Consider the following 23,155-nt stretch of genomic DNA (forward strand, 5'->3'; position numbering starts at 1 on the left):
CAGCTTCATTAGACATATTTATTTCTATACACACTTATACACACGGATATTCCCATTATAGCTTCATCTTGCCTCTAGTGCTGTCTCATTGCAGGGTCTGGTTTGTGGTGGGGGCACCCACACACTTCTTAGTGTGCCCAGGGCCAAGCCCAGCCACGGTTTATCCCCTTTCCCACCCCTGTAGTGTCTATTTGGGGGCAGAGCCCCCTGGCTAGGACAAGGCCATGCACCTTAAGCCTGTTTCCCTGCAGCATTAGCCTAGGCTGCAGCAGGGTCACAGATATGGGCACCGCATGCACTATGTGCTGGAGGCGGGGGACCGGACCCCTGCCAGCACCACACTCTCTCCATAGGGTCCTTGGCCCAGGATGCGCAGGACCCCCAACCTGGGGTGACATTTGAGGATACAGGAGCGGCCTCTGGATGCTGAAGCAGCCCCAGTGGAGTCCTGATCACCCTGGGCCCTGCGAGAGTGAGGTGCTGGGCATCGGTTCCTGGTCCCCGATCCCCTGCAGCCCCCCCAAATGGTGATGATGGTAAATGGGGAGGGGGGCTTTACTTGATGTGCTCAGCGGCGTGAGAGGAGCAGTAATACTTCTTATGGGCAATGAAGGTGGAGAGGCTGCTGAACCTGATATTGCAGAGGCGACAGTACCTGTGGTTGCTGTTGGACACGGACGCAGCCTTGGCTGGGGGGGTCTGCACCCCCCTGTCCGTGTAAGTGGGGGGTGTAGGGGGCTTGCGGGGGGCTTCCCGCAGTCCCTCGGGGGCTACGGGTGAAGCGGGGGGCCGGGGAGAGGAGGGGGGCCGGGGGCTGCCGTTACCATCCCGACTATCCCTCCCATTGAAGCTGTCCCTGCGGAGAAGGGGGGCAGGGGGACGGGGGGGGGACACCGCGGGCAGTGGGGGCTCGGGTGTCCTGCCGGCACCGGGGACCGGGGCATCGGGGACCCGCTGCCCGGCCACCACCGGCTTGGCCACATAGAGCCCATGGACAATGCGGAAGTGCTCAAGGAGATCACCCTTAACGGTCCCATTAAGGGGACAGTAGGGACAAGGAGAGAGGGGTCCCTTCACCCCCAGGGCTGGCAGGAGACTCTTGGGGTGACGCTGTTGTGAGTCTGCCCCGGGGTAGGGGATGCCGGGACTCCTCGCTGGAGCTGCCCTCACCCGCATCCCTTCGGGGTCCCCCTCACCAGGGCTGCTGGGGCTGTGCTGACCCTTGATGGGGACAGGCATGGTCCCCTTCATCTTCTGGAGGTGCTCGAGAGTGCGGGGCTGCAGCGGGGTGGCCGGACACTGGTACTTCTTGTGCGCCAGGTAGCTGTCAAGGCTGTTAAAGCTGATGCGGCAAGCGGTGCACTCATGGTAGTCAGCCAAAGGCATCAGCGGTGCCGGCGCTGGTTCACTCTGCCACCGCGGCTTCTTACTTAGGTCAATGGGACCATCAGCATCCGGGCTGGAACGGGGCGATGGGGCAGCCCCCACCGGCTCTAGGACCAGTGGTGGTGGGTCAGGGGCTGGGGGGGGCTCAGTGGGGCGATGAGCGGCTCCATGGATCTCATAGAGCTTGCGGCGCTTGCGGGTGCGCAGGGGCTGGGGAGGGAAGGGCACTTTGGGGGCAGCGGGGCGGCGGAGCGGGGGGTCGTGGCGCGAGGCGCAGTAGAAGCGCTTGTGCACCACGTAGGTCTCGTGGCGGCTGAAGCGGATGTTGCACGCCTCGCACAGCGTCTTGTTGGGGTCCTCGTCCCCCTCATCCCCTGCCGAGCTGCTGGGGCTCTGGCTGTCCTCGCTGCACCGCCCCGACCCCCCCTCCGCCTCGGGGGTCCCCGCTTTAACACCCCCCTCTTCTACCTTCACCTCTGGCACTGTGGCTGGTGGCGTGGCATTCCGGTTGACATCCCCATTCCCTCCTGGTGTCCCCTGCCCGTCGCTCACTGGTGAGGACAGCAGCATCCCAAGGGTAGGAGGACCCTTGGGTGCTCCGGGGGGCACTTTCAGCTTGCGTGCCCCAGCGGCGCTGTCCTCGGTGAGGTGCCGGCTGGAGCAATAGAGGCGCTTGTGCACGTAGTAGTTGTTGATGTTGTTGAAGGTGATGTCGCACTCGAAGCACGTGGCACCCTTGGGTACCGGTGTGCTGCTGTAGACGGTGGGGTGCACCGCGCCACCGCCGTGGCCCTGCTTCAGACGGTTGTGCACCAGCTCCGACATCTTCGCCAGGATCTCGGATGCTTGCGGCACCACCGCGGCTTCGTGGCTGAACACGTACTGGGGCAGAAAGATGGTGCCGCCAGCCGTGCCCGTCCCCGTCCCGGGCTCGCTGGGCACAGGGCTGGAGCCCGGCGTGGGGCTCACGAGCTCCGACTTGACCTTTGCCGAGGGCAGGCTGCGTGGGGATGGGGTCTGGGAGGCAGCACTGGGGCTGCTGCTGACCCCCTCCCCGGGACCGCTGCTTTTTGGCACCTCCGCCTCACTCACCGGGCTGCGGGCAGGCTCCGCCTTGATGCGGATGGCCTCGCTGGAGGAGGAGGAGGAGGATGATGATGATGATGATGATGATGATGACGGCCCTTCCCCGTTCTGTGGCTGGACTGCCGGTGAGAGCTTGCCAGCCGCGGTTTTGGGGGACAAGGTAGGTGGTGCCATGGGGGGCACGGCTTCGGAGCTGGGTGGTGGGGCGGGCAGGGGGCTGTGCAGCACCATGTGCTGAGGCAGTGCTGGCAGCCCCTCGGGCAGGAATGTTGGCAGGCTGCACTTCCGCAGGGATGCGTTGTTGGTCTGGCTCAGCCCTGATGAGAGGAGAGAGGCACCGGTGTTATCCAGCATCCTGGCACAGGGATGCTCACCCCATCCCCAACCTCCCTCCTTGTGGCTGCAGCCATCAGTGCTGATGCTGGGCTCTGCGTGTGGCACCGACACGTGTCCCCCCCATGGTACCCACCATGGGGTTTGGTGGCAGCCAGGGCTGTCCCGGGTGAGTACAGCTCTCCCTTGGAGCCCGGCTGGCAGATCATGTGGTTGGTGACCAAGTGGCTGTAGAGGATGTCCCTCGTGGTGGAGATGAAGCCACAGCTATGGCAGACCCCTGCAGGGAACATGGTGCTGGGCTGAGCGGGCAGGATGGCACCCGGCAGGGCAGGAAGAGACCCGTGGGGAGCAGGTCCCTGTCCCCAGGCTGTGCTATGGGGACAGGGGTGTCCCCGTGGGGATGCTGTGCAGCGCTCACTCACCGTTCAGGGTGTCGGTGTGCACTTTGAGGTGACGCTCGCAGTTGGCTTTCGTGGTGAAGGCGGACAGGCAGATCAGGCACACGAACGGCCGCTCTCCTGCAGGATGGACAGACAGGCAGGCAGACACCTCAGCGCCGAGGGAAAGGGGATGGGGACTGCGGGGACACCCCATAGGGCCAGCCAGGAGGGCATTGGCTGAAGCAGGATGCCCTCTCCATCTTTACACGGCTGACGTGGGGGAAAACCTACGAGTGAGCTGCCCCAAACCAGTAACCCAACTGGGGAAGAACCCCATCTAACTACAACTACCTGACAGGAGGTTGTAGTGAGGTGGGGTTGGTCTCTTGTCCCAAATAACAAGGGATGGGACAAGAGGAAACGGCCTCAAGCTGCACCAGGGGAGGTTTAGATTGGATATTAGGAACAATTCCTTCCCCAAAGGGTGCTCAGGCATTGGAACAGGCTGCCCAGGGCAGTGCTGGAGTCACCGTCCCTGGAAGTGTTCACAAACCACGCAGACAAGGCCCTCAGTGACATGGTTTAGTGGCAGTCCTGGGATAAAGGTTGGACTCGATGATCTTAAAGGTCTTTTCCAACCCAGTTGATTCTATGGTTCTGTAACTGGCCCCTGTGCTGTAGCCCCACATCCTCCCTGCCCCTCCAACCCCAGCTCCTGGGGTCCTTGTGTGTGGTTTGATGCCCCAGGCTGCAGCAGTGTGCTATGTCATACCACTGTGGCTCCGCATGTGTATCTCCAAGGAGCTGGCACTGGGGCAGCTCTTCTTGCACTGTGGGAAGGGGCAGATGCGCTCATTGGGGTAGGTCTCCTTGGTCTTCTCCTCCAGGGCAGGCGATCCGGCGCTCTGCCGGCTGGCACAGTAGTACATCAGGTGTGCTTGCAGGTTGCGCTCGCTCCGGTACCAGATCCCACAGTCCTTGCATGGGAAAACATCCTCTGTGGAGGGGAAAAGGACAAGGAGGGGACATACATCAGTTTAGTGGCAGGCTGGGGATGCCTGGCACAGCGCTGGCCCCAAGGGCTGCACTATGTCCCAGTGCTGTCCATCCCCGAGGACTCACTGTTGACCATGGCCGTGGCCAGGATAGCGGCCATGCCCGCCTGCTGTGGCAGCAGCTGGATGTCCGAGTGCAGCGCAGCCGGGTATGGAGAGTCACCGGGTTCCACTGTCACCGCATGGTGGTTGGGGACGGCCGGCGGCTCCGCCAACACGAAGGCACACAGGATCTCGTCCTCCTGCAGGGTGCGTGTCGTCCGGCACCACAGGGCTTCATCTTGGGGGGGACACGGAGGGATGGGGGGACAAAGGGGTGGTGGTCAGCATGGCATCTCCATCCTGCTCCTGCCTGCGTGGACCTGGGCTCCCTGTCACCTCTGTCGCTGTCACTGGCAGAGCCCGGTGCTTCCTCCAGGTCTGCCTGGAGATGGCGGTGTCTGCCCATGCCCGAGCGCTGCTCCCGCTGGTCCTTCCACCCATGCACCTATACATGCACCTATACATGCACCCATACGTGCACCTATACATGCACCTATACATGCACCTATACATACACCCATAGATGCACCTATACATGCACCTATACATATACCCATACATGCAGCTATACGTGCACCTATACATACACCCATATGTGCACCTATACATGCACCCATATATGCACCCATACATGCACCCATACCTTCAGTAGTGCCCGCACCGAGTCTTACACCACCGCATGCAGTAATGCTTACACTGAGTCTTTCACCTATGTGATGCTTGCACCGAGTCACAGAACCATATCATAATTTGGGTTAGAAGGGACCTTCAAAGCTTAGGTAGTTCTAACCCCCTGCAACGAGCAGGGACATCTTCATCTAGATCAGGCTGCCCAAAAACACATCCAGCCCGGCCTTGATTGTCTGTGGGGATGGGGCATCCACCATCTCTCTGGACAAACTCTGCCAGTGTTTTACCACCTTCATTGTAAATAATTTCTTCCTTATATCCAGCCTGAATCTCCCCTCTTGTAGTTTAAAACCATCACCCCTCATCCTATCACAACAGGCCCTGCTAAAAACTCTCTCCCCATCTTTCTTACAAAATAAGCCTCTTTTAGGAACTGAAAGACCACAATAAAGTCTCCTCAGAGTCTTCTCTAGGCTGAACAACCCCAAATCTCCCAACCTTTCCTCTTAGGAGGGGTGTTCCATCCCTTGGATCATTTTTGTGCCCTTCTCTGGACCCTCTCCAAGGAGTCCTGCCCCAGCTGCATGCAGTAATGCTTGCACTAGTGCTTGCACAAGCCACTGGGACCCTTCCCATATCCCAACCAGGAAGGGCTGGGATAGGGAGCAAGCCGCAGGGATGGCCAGTGGTGAATCACAGAGGAGGTGGAGGAGCAGATGGAAGGGCACAAGGACCCCTTCCATCACCAAAGCGCCGAGGTGGCCGTGCCTGTGCCCCCATGAACCCCGCGGGGTGCAGGGACACGTAGCACTGGTACCAACCCTTCCTGTAGATGATGGCGTTGGCGTCGGGCTCTCCGGGCACGAGGGGCAGGCAGGACAGCCAGCAGCTCTCATCCCCCAGCACCAGCGTCACGGGCGGGCTCTGTTGAGGGCAAGGAGAGTGGGGTGAGCATCGCTCCCCAAAACAGGCGGGGTTGGGTTGGGTTGGGTTGGGTTGGGGGGGTCATGGTGCTGCCCCTCATCCCGCACCCAGCTCTGCCTCCCGCATCTCTAATGAATATTAATGACCAGAAAGAATGGGGAGGGGGGGAATTAATCTGCCTGATCCTCTGATGGCTGCTGCAGTAACGATATGAAATCTAATTATTCGTCCCAATATTTCTAAACCCTCCGACTCAGCCTGACAGTGGCAGCCCGTTGTGGCCTTATCACCGCCAGGAGCGCAGTGCTGGGAGCGTGATAAACCCTGTGCACACGCGTGTGCAAGGCGCTCACACACGCGTGTGAACACGCAGCGCCCGCACGCTGCTGCAGGAACCTGCCTGCTGTGTGGAAAGTGGGTGGGAAATGGGGCTGGGGGCCTCGGGACCTCCCTGCGTGGAATGTGGGGATGGAGCTGGTGCTGGCACATGGGCTGAGCTCCCGCCGGGACTGTGGTGGCTCCTCTGTGTCCTGCACCATGGCCAGGAGGGAGAGGAGGATGGACCCCTGTGGAGCTTTTGCTCTATAATGGGGGGGAACTATGGGCACCCCCAATGTAGGGAGGCCCCTACAGCACCCCAAAGGTGCTCCCAGCACCCCAGGGTGCCCATCCCAGCTCCCTTTGGTGGCCCCAGCCCCTGCGTCAAGCCCTTCCTTGTTCTCCCTGGAACAAAGAGGTCAGTGTCTCCGCTCTGCACCGGCATGATAACCATCGGAAACCCTATCTGCTCCGCATCCGCCGGGATGGCGTTATCGGAACAGCCCCGTGCCCTCGCTGTCCCCCCTCTGTGGGCATCATCCCGGGGCTGGGTGGCCGGGGGGGGGCAGCAGAGCAGGGATGGAGAGGGGGGACAGCCATAGGGTTAGCCAGCACATGTAGCTCCAGGGTCCCCCGGCATTCCCAGGCACACCTGATGGAGCAAGGATGTGTTGGGGGAGCCCCATGGGACCAGCTGGGAGGACAGGAAGGCTTCTTCCTCCTCCTCTTCCATCAGTGCACCAATGGGCACACATGATGCTCCATGCCACAGAGACATTAGAGCCACCCAGTGTTCCCAGTTCTCACTGGGATGAGCTGATTTCCCACATGGAGACGAAGAGCAGAGCTTGGGCAGGATTTGGGGGAGACCCCCCGCATGCCCTCCCCTGCCGCCAGCAACAAAGACGAAGGAACCTGAGGGCGACAGCCTGTATCAGGGATGGGGCTGCGATTCCTTCCTCGCTTTCCCTAGCAGAGATAGGGAGGGAGGCGAGTGGCAGAGGAGAGCAGGGCTGGGAATCATCAGCCGGGCTCGATAAGGGAGCTGCTGAAATGGGAGCAAAAATATTTAGACAATAAATGAAGTATCAGAAAAAAGCTGCGCATATCTTTAAGAAATCAATCATCCTGTACCGGGTGTCTGGACACGCGGCGCCAACCAGGAGATAGGGAGCCAAACTGGGCAGATAAGGGTTAATCAAGGATTTAATTCAGCAAAGATAAACGGGCCTGAGCTAAAAAAAAAGAGAAGAAAAAAGAGGGAGAAAGGAGGAGGTGGGGATGGAGACTGGGAGGGATTCTCCGGCCCTGAAGATCCTGGGATGGAGCTGTCTGCGTGTGGCACGGGGGGATGCAGGGGAAAGGATGCGGCTGGGAGGTGAGGATCCAGTGCCTGCAACACGCCCATGTGCAGACCCCAGTCCCTGTCGTGCTCCTGCCACCAACAGCCACCAGCCTCCTACGTCCTGTGCTGCCTCCTCTCCTGTGCTGCAGAGCCCTGGTGCTTTCCTGGCACAACCGGAGTCCCTTAGGAGAAAATTTGGGGTGGCAAACCCAGATGCCATCTCCTCTGCGAGGATACATGAGCCACCACACAGCCTGCTTATGCAGGAGGGGATGGGAGGGGACGGCCAGCATCTCGTCCCCCTGCCTGCAGTGATGCTCTGATCTCGGGGTGATGGGCAGCGTATGGCATGGAAACCTTCTGGACACCCAAACCTTGAGATTCCCCGGAGCTCAATCCGTTCTAAATCAACTCCTCTCCCTAAAACACTTGTTTCCTCAGGCCTTTCCTCACCACTGCTCCGCAGCCGTGCTCCTTACCGTATCGGTGTGTCCCGGTGATGCCAGCTCGCTGTGGATGCTGCCCTGGAAGGGTCCCCAGGAGAAGCCCTCGGGGAGGCTCTTGCGGGTTCGCACCCGCCTTTCCCCGCCCTGCACAACCAGATCCAGCTCATCTGTGGGGAGAGAGGTACAGCATCACCATGATGCCCCCCAGTCAGACCCCCGGCCCATGGCAGCTCCATAGGGATGTGGGCACCCGTTTGGAGCTGGGAGCTGTGGGTGGGTGCCCCATTGTCCATAGTGGGTGGGAGGAATCCAGCCGCTCGCCGGGGGGTCCGGGCACAGCACAGTGGTGGAGCGGAAGGAGCATTTCCCATCCCAGCACCCAAAGTTGAAGCAGCTTCAGGGCTTAATGGCTTTGATTATCTGATAAGCCTCTGGTTTAATGGGTTAGATAACATGTTAATACGCTATGAAGGCTGCTCTAAAATGTTTTAACTGTGCCTTTGTCTTTCGGAGCGCAGATAAGATGGCAGGTAACCAATACGCAGATGGATGTGTGCTGGCTGCCCCTTGATGCATAGTGGAAGGAGCCGGATGCTGCACCCCAAACCCCATGATGCTCCCTAAGGACAGCGAGCCAAACACGAGGACACCAGCAAGGCCTTGGACACCCATGTGCAGCCAGGCAGGCTCCTAGCACCCCAGGGTGCTCCGGGGCAGAAGTGGGATTCCCCCCATCACCACACCACGGAGAAGAGCTCCCTAAAGCCCTATGCCCATGGCCCCATCTTTGAGGGCACCGCAGCAGACGCAGCCAGTGCTCAGGTCCTGTGGGCAGGGAGGAGGCTGCGCTGGTTTGAAGGTAAAATTGCTTTCAGAGCTGGGAGCACAGGGAGGATAAAGCGATCCCATGTCTGCGAAGATTGAAATCTGATGTGTTTATTAGCCCGGCTGACATCTGGATCCTCTCAGCGCTGGGGTAAGTTAAGGTGAGTGTCTGGGAGGTGAGCACAGGTTGGCGGCACCCAAGATCACCTGTGTCCCAGCATCACCCATAGGTTGGCTCTGTTCACCGAGGATGCCCTGTGCCACCAGGGATGTGTCTCCAATCGTGTCCCAAGGGAGCAACCTCTTGGCAAAACCCGCTCCCCACTGGGAGGTGGGGTGGAGGAAAGGTCTGCAAAGGTGTTGGAGGTCCCTGAGGACCAGGCTCATCCCTGAGCCACCCTCCATCCCTATGCCACAACCTCCAGCACACGCTGGTGAATGAGATGTGCTCTGCCTGCTGCTCCTCTGCCCTGCTGGGGGGTACAGGCAGGGCTCCTGCCTTCCCCTTCCCATAGCACCTCCTGCCCTCAGTGCCTTCAACATGGGAGCCCTCGGTGCTGGCTTGGAGCTGGCATGCTCAGAAAGATGCCCTGGCCATGGGCATCCCGGCTCTGTTCAGCCAGGATTTCATCCCCATCAAAATGGTTTGGGAGCGAGCATGGCGCTGGCTCTGCTCACCCTGCATCCCTGGCATCCCCCTGCCCCATATTCCTGGCATCCTCCTGGCCAGCACTCCCTGGCTCCATCTCTGTATAGGGATAATGAGGAGGGCTGAGGCCTTCAAGAAGCCGAAGGGATTTATTCCATGGCACAAACTGATGTCAATAAGGGGCAGCAGCAGCCCCTCCTGTGAAGGACGCAGGGGGGCAGGCAGGAAGCAGAGCCAGCGGGCAGGATGTGGTCATCACCGTGGCCTCAGGGCTGCGCAGGGAAGTCAGACCCTTGCTCAGTGCATGTTGCTCCACGACTCCAACACCTTGCTCCTGGCTGATTCCCAATGCGCTGCCAGGGTGCCAGGCTCCCTTTAGCCCCTCCATCACAGCATCCCTCTCACCCCTCACTGGAGTCGGGAAGCAAAGCCCCAAATTCCCATTGGTGGTGGCTCCCCTCTTTACAGCCTGGCTGCTTTTGGGGAACAGAGCCCAACCGCCACTTTTCCCCCTCTGTGCCCCCCCTTTTGCCCCTCCTTCCCCCTGTCTCACTGGTAATCAGCAGCGTTTGGGTCAGGAGACCATGTCTCCAAGATAAGAGCGTTCGCCTGACACTTCCCATGTCAGAGCACTTCATCTTCTGTGTATCAATCCCCAGCAGAGAAAACACGCAGGCGCTGATAAAGAGAAAACCGTTCCAGACAGGGGGACAAAAATAGTGCCGCCGGAGCTGGCCCCGCTCCCCACCAGCGCCCGATGGCCATGGCACTGGCCACTGGCCCAATGCACCACTGTCACCCTGAAAATGTGATGTGGTGAACCTCATCCAGCAGTGCTGAGCGGTTCTCCACCCGGATGGGTGTCCCTGTGCCCGGCCAGGGATGCTGCCAGAGCCCCTGAGGCACCGGCTGCACCCGCATTGATACAGCAAGGAAAAAGAGGAGGAAAAAGGGGATTTTCCAAACTAAGCACATGGCATTGCTGCAGTTTTCCTTTGGAAAGGGCAAAACAATGCCGAGGCAGGATGGGACAGCCTGGCACATGCTGCGCGTTCACATTGTCCACACTTGGGAGCAAAGGCCAAAGTAAGCGATCCACGTCCCCACGGAGCAATCCCCATCCCTATACTCCAACAGCATCAGATTCAGCCTCATTCCCCTGCCTGCAGCCTGGGGAGTTGGGAATTGCTGGTGCCAGCCCATGGGGTGCCCCGGCAGGAGCAAAGTCCACAGGCACAGGCCCTGCTCCGGTGCTGCCTTCCCATGGGATCCCCCCAGCAGGTGAACACCGCCCCGGGTATCTCCTCCGGCCATCAGTCCCCAGCCAGGCGGTGCCCCGGTTATCGCGGCAGGGTTTATCTCCCAGATCATTAACCAAATTGGGCAGGGACATGGCTGTTTGCTTTGGGTCGCAAAGAAAAGCGGCAGGAAGGAAGGAAGGAAGGAGGGAAAAAGCCCCCAGTGAGCCAGGTGCTCTGCATGGACCCCAGTGCTCTGCCCCACTGCTGAAACATGGGGTGCTGGGGCTGCTCCTTGCCCCCAGGGACTGACAGCGCCTGCTCGCCCCACACTGCACCTCGGCTTATCTCCCCATCAAGAGATTTCAAAGAAACAGGCTGAGCTGTGCTGGAGAGCAAAGATTAATCCTGTCATCACACCACGGCCATGCATGGGCCGATCAATGGCTGGGAAGGCACGGCTGGCACCCGAGTCCCCCGGGACCTGTGGGGTCCAGGAAGGGAGGTTTACACAGTGCCAGAGAGGCATCGCCATGCAAGACGGGGTGAACACAAGGACCAGGGTGTGATGAACTTCTAAAGAGCCCATTCGCAAGGTGACCCACAGCATCCTTATGCCCAGGGAAATAGACAGTGCTGCTGGACAAGGATGCGCCACTGGGAATGGCACCAAACTGGGCCAGCTCCTGTGTCCATCCACCTTTGCTCCTGGATGCTCCAGAGGTGCAGCCGCAACCATGCACCCACATTTGCTTTCCCTGTGGGAGCAACAGTAGGGAAGGGCAAAGAGGGCCCAACCAGCCCTGGGCAAACCCACCCATCCCATCCCAAGTGGCTCCTGTACCCCCTTTGCCCCAACTGCATCCGTGTGACTTTAATCCAATCTGAACGATGGGCTCTGCCCCTCAGTGGGGATCCAGTCTTGGAGGTCCCCACAGTGTTTGCAGCTGCCTGGATACTATCTGGATAAATACTGCTATCGGGATGTCACGGGACCACATCCCAGCATCAGCCACGCTGCGCGCTGCTCCTATTAATACAGCGCTTTGTGCCTGGCCCCGGAAGCTGCCAGCCCTGGTGGGGGCCCCACAACACCAGGTACAGCCCCCACATGAACCCTGGGGGAATACGGATGAACAGGGAGTCTCTGCTCCCATCCTGGTGTGTGTGGGATGTCCCTATGGCACGGGAACCCCCAAGGGGGAGGGAGGATGGATCCATCCGTCCATCCATCCATCCATCCATCCATCCATCCATCGGTACCCAACATCTGGAGGGGAAAGTGGAGCTGGAGCAGTCCCGGCTCCCACAGCAGCCCTGGCCCTGCCGCACGCCCCAGCTGCTGTTTTTAGAAGCAGCGAGTGCGCGGCGGAAGGAATAAATCCTGACAACTCAACTAGTGAAATGATGTGATGGCACCGCTCCGATAAGATGGAGGGAGCCGATTGGGAAGAGTCTTAAGCTGTGAACACGCAGCATCTCCACTCTTCACCTCCGCTCACAAAGGGAAATCTCTCCAAAGGGGCTAAGGAGATTATCCCGGCTTTGCCGTCCCGGGTGCTCGAGTAATCAGGGCAGCCTTGGGGACGACAAAGGAGCGAGGAGGGTTTCAATTCGAGCCTCGCTGGGCTGCGCCTGCTTAGGCTCAGCCTGGGGTTGCTGTGGCCGAGCTGCCATGGACTGAGAGGGGATGGTTATGGGAGAGCTGGGCTGCTGCTGGCTCTGCCCCAACCCCGGCTTTGGGGTGCAGGGGGGGCGCCCTGCTGCCCTGGCATAGCAGGAGCTGAGGGGAGATTTCTGCCTTTATCACTCCTGCCCATCGCTTGCCACTTATTGATTTTCTTTTTGACAGAGTACAAAAGCAAATCTTTATCAGGCTGAACCCTGCCCCTGGTTAATGGAGGAGTGGTGACCTGCCCCGGAGAGCAGAGCTGCACCTCCCGGCACCCAGGGAAAGGGGGGGATCATAGCACCCAGGAGGTGCTGCACCCCAGAAAGGGCCAGGCACCCGCTCGCCAGCTGTGCTGCACAGCTGGCAGGTGCTGGCACCAGCCGTGCTATGTGTCACCCCGGATCGCCGTTCCCTTATGCCCCATGTAACCCAGGGTGCCCTGCCCCAGCAGGATGTGTCCTCATAACGTCCCCGGGATGTTTGTGTTTGGGGTGTTGCTGAGCCCTGCGGGGATGTGGCATCGAGGGGGTCCCCATCCCCAGGGGTCCCTGTCCCAAGAGGGTCCCCATCCTGGGTAATAAAAGTGATCCATGCCCATGGGTATGGGGACAGGAATAAACAACTGGGAATAACATCAAAAAACACTCAGGGAGGATGAGAAGGAGGAAGAATTCCCAGCTCCCGAGGCTGGCTGGACCCCTGTGCCAAGGACACCCTGTCCCTGCTCTGTCCCCGCTCATAGGGCTGCTGGGATCCCCCGACTCTGCCCAGGCTGGTACCAAGCAGCGGGTAGGGATGTGCTGGGGGGGGCAGGAAGCTGGGAAGGGGGAGGAAGGGGAGTGAAGGGGCCCCCGGAGCTGATGCAGAGGGTAGATATCCCCTCCGGAAAGGAGGAGGGGACCGCAGGGGGGGTCACTCCTCAGCACTGGGCAGGACCGGGGAGGGGAGCTCGGCTTTGCAGCCAAAACCCAGCGGTCCTCAGCGCCAGCCCAGTGCAGAGCAGCAAGGCAGCAGTGATTGACGGCTGTCAGTCACAGTGAGCCTGGAAACATCGCCCTCACAGCTCTCACAACAAGTACATGAGACATTTTTCTCCTTCCCAAGGGAAAGGATTGGAACAGGGTTGTGGGGGGCACTGACTGCACCTCTCAACAACCCCCCAGTGCTGCTTGGTGCAGGGGTGTCCCTGCCAGGCTGTGGAAAAGGCTGGTCCATGCGTCCCCCCACACTGGCAGTGTCCCCAGACCAGCCTGAGCATCCCTGCACCCCAGCAGTAACTCAAACTGTTATGAGCATCCTTCCACTCCACAACATTCCCAAACCAGCCCGAGCATCCCTGCATCCCACCAGTGTCCCCGAACTGTCCTGAGCATCCTTCCACTCAGCAACATTCCCAAACTAGCCTGAGCATCCGCGCATCCCAGCAGTGTCTCTAAACCAGCCTGAGCATACCTGCACCTCACCAATGTCCCCAAACTGGTTTGTGCATCCTTCCACTTTGCAACATCCCCAAACTGTCCTGGGCATCCCTCCACCTTTTAGTGTCCCAACACAGAGGCTGAACTGATGGCAGGGATATAGACCCCAGCAGGGACAGGGTCCCCTTCAACATCCCCAATCCAGGACAGGTGCCGCTACTGGGATGCTCTCCATCCCGATGCCTTCATTGTCTGGCTTTGCCAGACACCAGCCACGAAGGGGGTAGTTTTCAGTGCAGCGGGAGACCCCCAGAACCCAAACTTCTCCCCATCCCACAGCAATCTAACCCAAACACAACGATCAGCCGCTCAGCCCGGCTCCCGACGATAAAAAGGAATAGCTGGAATAATTTTTCCCACCCACACAGAGCGGAGCAGAGAGGAAAGGGGGAGATGCGGCGCGGGGACGGCCATCCGGATGAGCCGTCCTCCTCGTGCCCTGCTCGCCCCGATAATAAACCTTGAGGTTTGCAGACACGCTCCGGGCAGACGGAGATTATTGGGGCAGGAGTCGCGGCGCAGATAAACACAACCGAAGGCAAAGGGGGAGGCGGGGGGAGAGTTGACAAAGTTTGTGGTTTTAATTAGATGCACCCAAAAAACCATAAGGAATTGGCCTGTCTCATCCCGATACCCGCACGCGGGGCTGGTGGTGAGGGTGGGTTTGGGGTTCGTGGTCGGTCCTGAGAGGTGGACCTGTGCCACGCTCTGTAATTAACCCAGAACCATCGTTACTGCCTGAGAGCAATTAAATAAAGCCATGAACAGATGAGAATCATAGAATCATAGAATAGTTGGGTTGGAAAAGACCTCAAGATCATCTAATTCCAACCCCCCTGCCATGGGCAGGGACACCTCACACTAAACCATGCCACCCAAGGCTCCGTCCAACCTGGCCTTGAACACCACCAGGAATGAGTTTCTGTTCTGATGGGGCTCAAAAAGGTGGGAATCTTGGTGGACACCCAAATGGTGAAGCTGATGTAGGAAAATGAGTGAGGGATTCCCTGTAAGCAACCGCTGCTGTTTCAGGGAGGGTGGTGGAACATGGCCAGGGGAGGACAAGGCAAAGAACAACCCAGGGTTTGGCCCTGTCTGCTCCATCCCTTCCCTCTCGAGGGTCTCTCAGTTTTCCCACAGGGACAACAGCAAAAAGCTTCATCCCACCTTGCAGAAAGGCAAGCGCCATCCGGGCTTCCCAAGGGCTGCAGCGCCTGGTGGGGATTCTCCAGTGTCTCATAATGTGGTTGAGCAGCTTGTCCCTCAGCAGGACTCTGCTCTCCTCCACCCCCCTTGTCCTAACACAACATTCATGGAATTTGTTGGAGCTTTTCACCTTAGCTCTCCGGGAAAATTGGCTGGACTTGATGAGGTTGGCTGGGCAGGGATGGGGCAGGATGGGACAGGCCTGGGATGGGAGCCAGAGGCTGTGGGTGCTCCCAAAGGTCTCTGCTACAGGCCCTGCTCCAGAGCAAACAAAAGGGAGTGGGAAAGATGGGCACGGATGAGAGACACTGGTGGGGCTGTGGCGAAGGGGCTGGGGAGATCTGAGGAGGATGGACATCCCCTCTCCAGCCCATTGGAGGATGAAGTGGCTGGGCGTGAAGCATGGCCATGCTCCATCCCAATTCCATCCATTCAGGAAGCAGAACCAAGCTGGGGTGTCCCAGCACACCAGCCGAATGGGTAAAAGCTCCCAAGTTGAGGATCACAGCCTGCAGCTCCCAGGGATTTGCATATCAGACGGGTGAGCAGCAGCTCCCTCCAGTGAACAAGGTCATTGCAAAGATAAAACAACAACACTCCTTATCCCTCGCCAGCCCACGGGACCAAGGAGCCCCACGGCGAGGTCCTGGAATGCTGCCTCCCCACACTGCCAAGCCTCTGGCACAGCAGTACACCCAGTTTTGGAGACCCAGAAAGCAAAGCCATGGCGGGGGGTTGACCCAGTAGTCCCCCTAAAAGAGCCAGGGGAAGGGGAGACCCCTCAGGGCATGAACAAAGGCGCCTGGAGCAGCCTGCTTGTCCCCCCCGCCTCGATGTGCTGCATCTTCACAGCTGCCATTGCTGACATACGGCGGATCCTGCCAGATAAAAAAGAAAATTCAGGCTGCTCAGAGTTTCCCTTTTCGCCAGCTCCATCCCTGATAAGTGCAGAGCCTGCAGAGCGCCTGATAGACGGGCTATCGCGGCGGTTGGTGCGAAAGGAACACCCTATCGCTGCAGCATCGCCGGACCGCCATCAACTCCCAGCCACACAGAAATTAATACCACTCCAATTACCAGAATAGAGATGGGCTGGGAGAAGGCGATAATAAAATCTCTTTTACATAAAGAATGCAAATAACTTGCTCCGGAGAGGGAAGAGGGGGAAGGGGGAAGCATGGTCACAGTCAAGGCTTCGTGGTCCCTTTTGGGGAGCCCGTGGTTGATGGAACTGTTGAGATATGGGGCTGTGCGGTGCTGTCACCCCTCGGTATGGGGGCACCCATGGAAACCCCATCCCCACTGGGATGCGGTGGAGCAGGGGGCCCGGCAGTGCTGGGGGCAAAGGGCCGGGGAGCAGATAAAGAGGAGCCGGGGAGGCCTCGCAGCTCCTTCCTGCCCGGCACGCAGGAAGGGCCGGGATATCAGCGGGGCCGGCAAGAGCTTCCCCTCGGATGGGGCGGGAAGGGGGAGCGGGGCCATGGCTCCCCGCCGGGCCGTGGGGATTTGGGCAGCTGCAGGAGCATGTGCGCTGCAGACGGCATTTCCCAGTGCCTATCCATCACCCATGCGGGAGGCTGGTGGCCCTGGGGACACGCTGGGACCGCTCCTGCCCCGCTGCATCTATCACTGAAAGGCGATCACTGTCCTGCATCAGGGTCACCCGTCCCATCACATGCTGCTCCATGGGGATGCTCCACCAGCATCCCCCCTGGGAGGAGCAGCACCAATGGGGCCCAAAACATGGCACTTTCACCCTTGGGGGTCTCAGCTAACTCCTGTCCCATCCCTGTCCGTCCCCAGCGGACAGGCACCCACAAACCCAATCTGCATGATGGAGCCCCAAGTGTAAACCCATCGCTGGTTCGGTTTGGAGATAGCAAGGCGATAGGGCACAGGGTACCCACATGGCATATGAGGCCTCGCTGGGCAGCCAGGGTGCCAGTGGAGATGCTGAGAGGGAGATAGACGCCTGTATTCACTCCTTGGGGTTTTGATAACCATCACCAAACCACTCAAGCGTTGCTCTTGTGGTTGCCAGGATGTTTGTGAAGTGCCCTCACAAGTGTGGAGCGATGCAGGACGGGGTCCAAACCCTCCCTGTGCTGGGAAGCAAGATGCCAGCCACAGTGACGGCATTCCAGCAGCTCCCAGCTTGGCTTTTACTGCCCCAAACAGTGCCCTGGGGATGTGTGGGACCACAACCATCATCTCATACCTCCTCTCTCTGCAGAAGTGCTGTATTTAAAGCCTGCCCAGCTCCCAGTGCTCCCAGTCCTCATACTGCTTTGCAAGAGAAGATGAGTGCATGGGGACTGCTCTGGCTGCTCCAGCCCATGGCCCAGCTGGGATAGAGCAGGACGACCGGCTGCACACAGAGGACTTACCTGGCCCATTCCAGACATCCATTTCCTGCAGGTTTTCTCCAGGATCCGGCCTCTCCAGCTCCTTCGAACTCTCTGGGGTGTCTGTGGAATCTGCAGCAGGAAAGGGAAGGCAGCAGGTCAAACGTGGGGAACTTCAGAGGGAGCATCCCATGGGGACTAGGGACACCGGACCAGTGACACCCCAGGGCCAGGATGCTCTCAGGGATGTGCACAAGGGTCCCTCCCTCGAAATCCCCGTGTCCAAACACCCCACTGCCCAGCTGCGGGGTCCTCTGCCCCCCATGGCATGACCCATAAGGACAGCCAAGCCCACCGCACATCCCCAATGGGTGGGCACCCATCTCTTACCCCCTAAAACCCTCCCACATCCACCCCTCCCATCCTACTTTGGGTCCCATGTTACCAGGTTCAGTCCCGCTCCCATCACAGCTCTATTTGTGGCGTATTCATAGCAACTTGATAACAATTATTTTCTCCATTAACTGCTGCTGGAGATGCAGCTGATAGAGCCTATCTGCATATGACAGTGTGGAAGATTAGTGCCCAAAGTACATGTTTGCCTTGGCGTCCCGGGCGGATAACCAGTGCGGAGCCCAATCGATCGGCGCCAGAGCGAACACCCAGGGGTGACGTCACCAGCATTGGAGATTATTAATACAGGTGATAAGCGGAATGATTAACATCAAATAAATCAATCACCGGGTATAAAAGTCCTATTATTTTTGGCTATAAATCAAAGTGCCTGGCATATCGATTTTTATCCATCGCGCTGAAAGCTTTAGTGGCCGTTATTGCTGCTCGGCGTTATCTCTGCTATCACCTCTTTATCGAGGCAGCCCAGTGCCAGGTGCAGCAACGCGCCCGGGCTCCCGGCTCCCTCGCCCCCAGCCCGGCTCCCCCATCAGATAAGAGCCGCTTGCTTCTCCCTGCTGCAGAGCAAAGTTTGCTGGTGAGCCCTCCCTGCCCCGGCTATCTGGGTGCTGGCTATTGAGATTCCCGCAGCATCGCTCCCATGGTTTTACGGGGGACACTTTGCTCCGGTGCTTCCCAAGAGCCACCGTTGGCTGGTGTGGATCCCCATGGCATCGCTCCAATGGTTTTGGAACGGGGAAACACGCTTTGGTTTGCTCCGGTGCTTCTGGGGAGCCACCGTTGCCTGCTGCGGACCCGTCCGGCTGCATTAGCCGGTGCAGCCTTGCCCTGCCGCGGTTATCTCGAAGGGCACTGCAAACATTAACTGATTAGGATTTGCCCCCACCTCCACAGGAAGGAACTTAAAGGATATCTGGGGACTGTTTCAGCCCGGCCCTGTAACGCAGCCACCTCTGGGGTGGGGCATGGCACAGCGCGGCGGCAGGCAGGCGGCAAGGGCAGGAAGCAGGCAGCAACGGCCCCGTGCCCCCATCCCCATCCGTGCCACCACCTGCGGCCTCAGGGGATGCTCTGCACCATGGGGCGGCAGTCTGCACCCCGAGAGATGCGGCTTTGAACACCGGGAGGTCACTCTGCATTCCTGGGTAAAGGAGGTCACCTTATAGAATCACAGAATAATAGAATCATATCATAGTTTGGGTTGGAAGGGCCATTCAGAGCTCATCTTGGGGGGAAAGAGGTCACTTTATAGTATCAGAGAATCATAGAATCAGGGCCTCAAAGTTCTGGGCGACCTGATCTAATTGAAGACGTCCCTGCTCATTGCAGGGGGTTGGACTAGATGAGCTTAGATGATATGATTCTATGATTCTGTTATTCTATAAAGCGACCTCCTTCTCCCCAAGATCAGCTCTGAAGGCCCCTTCCAACCCAAACTATGATACGATTCTGATTCTGTTATTCTATAAAGTGACCTCCTTCTCCCCAGGATGAGCTTTGAATGTCCCTCCTAACCCAAACTATTCTGAGGATCTCAGGGGCTGCTTTGCCCCCTGGGGAGGCAGTTTACACCCCAGGAGATGTTGTTCTGAACACCAGGAGGTCACTTTGCATTCCTGGGGGTAGGAGATCACTTTATACAATCATAGAATAACAGACTCATATCACAGTTTGGGTTGGAAGGGGCCTTCAAAGCTTATCTAATCCAACCCCTCACAATAAGCAGGTACATCTTGATCTAGATCAAGTCGCCCAGAACTTTGCACACCCCCATCTCTCCGCTACCACTGGCGCCTCAGCACCGCAGTGGGTAAAAGGTGCTGATACAGATACAGGGTCATGGTGCTCATTAGCAGCCATCGTGGTGAGCAAACTGCCTCTGATTTTCAGCATCCTTGCTTGTGCGCCTCCCAGCATGCTGCTGCCCCTGACCAAGCCAAGATTGCTCCTGCCTGTGCTGGCCATGGGGAGCCCCTCTGTGCAGGGAGCATCCTTGCTCCTGGCTGGTTGCTCACCATCACCCTCCTTTCAGTGGGTCCTGCTGCTGGCTGGAGGGATGGAGCACCCCAGGGAGACTTGGGGTCTTGCTTAACCAACACCCTCAATGCATGAGTGGGATCCTTTGGTTGATAATTCACACCCTGCAGAGACGATGCTGGTGTGCCCGGCTTCTTGCTCTGGTGGCAGAGCCCATCCCCATGGCATGGGGACACCATGAGCAGCCCCCTGCCACCGTGGTGAGACTCACGTTCGCTGCCGGTGGGGCTGGAGGCATCATGCTCAGCAGAGCCCTCGAGGTCCAAGGTGGCTGCTTCCCTCTCCAAGGGGCTCTTCTCTGCTGCTGGGCCATCCTCACCTTCCTCCATCACTGCCAAGGAACCTGGGAAACACAGAGGGGTGGTTAGTGGGAGAACTGGATGGGAAAAACAAAACAACAGTGGGTTTTCCCAATTGGGAAATGTAGGATGATGGAAAAGGGCTCTTGCCCTCACCCGGCGTGGATCTGGGAGGAGATGCCCTAATTGCCGTGGGAAGGGAACCCCCATCGCCAGCCAGCCCTGTGGCCCAGCATCTCCCTCGGGTCCCTGTCCCCTTGCAGAGGGAGGTTTATAGAACCACTGGCTTGCTGGGGGTGTCCGCCGGGGGATGCCTGCTTCCCCTCACACATAGAATCAACCAGGTTGGAAAAGACCTTTAAGATGATCAAGCCAAACTGTTCCCCATCACTGCCAAGTCCAGGACTAACCCATCTCACTGAGGCCTTATCTATACGTTTTTGAACACTTCCAGGAACAGTGATTCCCATATTGCGCAGAACGAGCCTTACGCATGCCTGGGAAGTGAGCAGGGTCCTCATGTACCATGGGTACATGGCTATGGCAGAGTGAGGTACCCAGCCTGCTGCACTGCTCACCTGCACTTCCCACCTGAATCCCCAGGACCTCAATGGGATGAGGGACTCCAGAGACCATCCCCATGGTCCCCAGCACCCCTCATCTCACAGGGGACCTATGACACCTCCCCCTGCCATGCACACAGCACTGCACACAGGGGGATGCTGCGGTGGGGACACAGGGTGCACGGAGGGTGCAAACGGGGTGCACGATAGGGGATACCCCATCAGCTCACCCCAGACAGCCCTGGCAGCCCATGCTGCCGTTTCCACAGCAACGCAGCATCCCCATCCCTGCTGATATCAATAAAGAAAGGAGGGAAGAGCGAGCAGCGTGCGTGGCTCGTGCCGGGGGCTGCCCGGTGCCCATCCGGCACCACCTCGGTGCAGGCAAGGGGGAGAACGGCGTGGTGACAAACCCACTGCAGACCTCAGCTGCTCTCTGTGACTCCAGGCATGTATATTTACAGCAGGAGAACAAAGAGCCCATAATCTATACAAAGCAGACAACAATGAGCGTGAATAAAGAGGCTGCCGGAGAAGGGAAGGCAATTTATTCTAATTCTGCTAATTTCAGTTCCAGCACAATTAAAAAGGCTCTGATAATATTCAGAAACAATCGCCAGCTAACAAATCGTTTCTCTCGCTGCAAATGAAACATTGTTAGGCTAATTTCTTCTTTCACGCCTTCACGGCTCTTGGGCTTCTGATAAAGTTAACCCGACTCTCGCCTGCTCTATAGCTTGGTACTTCCAGCCTGGCCAGGGAGGGATGGACAGACCCAGGAAGGGATGGATGGGGCTGGGGAGGGATAGATGGAGCCAGGACCGCATGTGGTACCCACCCAGGGGTGCCCAGACCACCCACATCCTGCCCTGACACACCGAGGAGGGAGATGGAGATGCCCCATATAAATGCAATGATATAAAACCAGGAGATTGGGTGCTGCAACATCACCGAGTGCCTATAGGGAGGATGGGTGGACGGCAGCATCCCAGCACCATGTCACTGCGGTCCCTGGATGCATCCCAGCACCCAGCTGGCCCACTGCAGCATCCCGCTCCCAACACGCTACCTATTCCCAAGGGATGCTCTGCTGCCGGTGCCACCGGCTGTGTGAGTTAAATGAGCTACTGGATAGCTTAGAAAAAATAAAAAAGGGTGAAAAAAAAAGAGAGGGGGGAAAAAAAAAAGGGAAAAGCAGGGAGGGAGAGGGAGCGTAGAGCAGGGAGCGGAGCGTCACTTCTCCGGGATTGCTGGAAGCCCTGCACAGTTATCACCGCACACAGCCTCCCTCGGCTTGCCTGATCTGTCTATTCTTCATTAAGCAAATACGCTGAAATGGAAATGAAAACATAATAGCTATTTGATTTTCGGCGAGATATTTTGCATATTGGTTCAGTGCTGATAGTGGAATTTCATCAACTCCCTTTTTTCATGCTTTAAAACTGAATTACTGAGGCTGGCTTTACAGAGAGGGGAAGAGCCAAAAAATGCTCCCTTCCAAGATACTCCGCTTTGACGATTAACTCTTCTCCCTCCCTCCTTTTCCCTCCTTTTTTATTTTTGATAACAAGGAAGGATTTCTTTCTTTTTTTTTCCTTCTTCTGTACAAAAAAAATTACAATGATTTCCCAAAACTCGCAGGAAGCGGAGGTGATGTGCTCATGTCACCCGCACTCAGGCTGGCGATGCAGGGCTTGCATCAAGGGCTGCATTCCCAGCGGTAGGAAAGCCCATTATTACCCAGGTAACGATTTGATCGTTTCACTCAAATTAAGGCTGTCCCAGCGCAGGGAAAACAAACCTGTTGTTGATTCTTTGTGCTGTGCTGGTAAACTAAATACAAGGGGAAAAATACATGGAAAACATAAAAGGAGGGGGGACTCCTCCAGGCTGCCAAGAGTGAGACCCTGGACGCTCCGAACGCCGGCATGCAGACAAGAGCAAAGCGATAAGAGGCCTCGATAGCAGATAGAAAATAGCAACAGCCCCAGACTTTCCCACCGGCTTTGGAGCGGGGAGGAGGAGATGGAGGAAGAGGAGGAGGAGGAGTTCCCATGGTGGAAAGCGGGTCCTGGACTGAAAACAAGTGCAGGCTGGGGACAACCTGGGTGTGCATCAGCTCACTTCTGACTCCAAAACCAGGATTTTTAAAGGCAGTTCCACTGGCTTCAGCAGGACCACACCGTGATGAGGGATCCCTTTTTCACCCTTTCAGTTCCTGCTCCTCACCATCATCATCCCTGTGCTGGCTCTGAATCCATCTTCTGATTAAAAATAAACCATTATAACAAACTAACAAGCTCCAAAGGAGCCGTGAGAGGCTCCTCAGTGGGTCTCAGGGCGCACAAAGCATCACCACAATGCTCATCCATCACCTTGCGGTCTAGATGTTCAGGTATCACCCCATCACAATGGTGCTGCTGCCCCAAAACCTCCCTATTTCCCCCCAGATTTTGCATCCACGAGCAAACGGGTTGCAGG

At 57.9% G+C, this 23,155-nt stretch overlaps 1 protein-coding gene across 3 annotated transcripts; it reads right to left on the reverse strand.

Moving 5' to 3' along the window:
• ZFPM1 (zinc finger protein, FOG family member 1) lies at window positions 1-22,849 on the reverse strand. 3 transcript variants are annotated; one of them, XM_030512007.1, is made up of 10 exons: window positions 20,024-22,849; window positions 17,404-17,493; window positions 7,982-8,115; window positions 5,737-5,839; window positions 4,311-4,523; window positions 3,961-4,185; window positions 3,231-3,326; window positions 2,942-3,085; window positions 1,197-2,789; window positions 1-664 (listed from the first exon to the last, which is right to left on the reverse strand). In XM_030512007.1, the coding sequence occupies exons 1-10, from the start codon at window positions 20,319-20,321 to the stop codon at window positions 453-455; spliced, it is 3,108 nt and encodes a 1,035-aa protein (XP_030367867.1). In that variant the 5' UTR covers window positions 20,322-22,849; the 3' UTR covers window positions 1-452. The 3 variants fall into 3 exon arrangements, with proteins under 3 accessions (XP_030367867.1, XP_030367865.1, XP_030367866.1); XM_030512005.1 differs by having other exon boundaries at window positions 1-2,789; XM_030512006.1 differs by lacking the exon at window positions 20,024-22,849 and adding an exon at window positions 17,807-19,101 and having other exon boundaries at window positions 1-2,789.
• Window positions 22,850-23,155: the final 306 nt, after the last annotated feature.

This window comes from Strigops habroptila, chromosome Z (genome assembly GCF_004027225.2).
Source record: "Strigops habroptila isolate Jane chromosome Z, bStrHab1.2.pri, whole genome shotgun sequence".
Taxonomy (NCBI): domain Eukaryota; kingdom Metazoa; phylum Chordata; class Aves; order Psittaciformes; family Psittacidae; genus Strigops; species Strigops habroptila.

What these genes read in the sequence shown, in the direction of transcription:
- ZFPM1 (XM_030512005.1), bottom strand. Translation starts at nt 20,321, where the DNA reads ATGGGGGTTCCCTTCCCACGGCAATTAGGGCATCTCCTCCCAGATCCA. An exon ending in CAGCCCCACCGGCAGCGAAC is followed by an intron (nt 17,494 to 20,023) that starts GTGAGTCTCACC and finishes TTCCTGCTGCAG; the next exon opens with ATTCCACAGACACCCCAGAG. An exon ending in GGCTGCCACCAAACCCCATG is followed by an intron (nt 2,790 to 2,941) that starts GTGGGTACCATG and finishes TCCTCTCATCAG; the next exon opens with GGCTGAGCCAGACCAACAAC.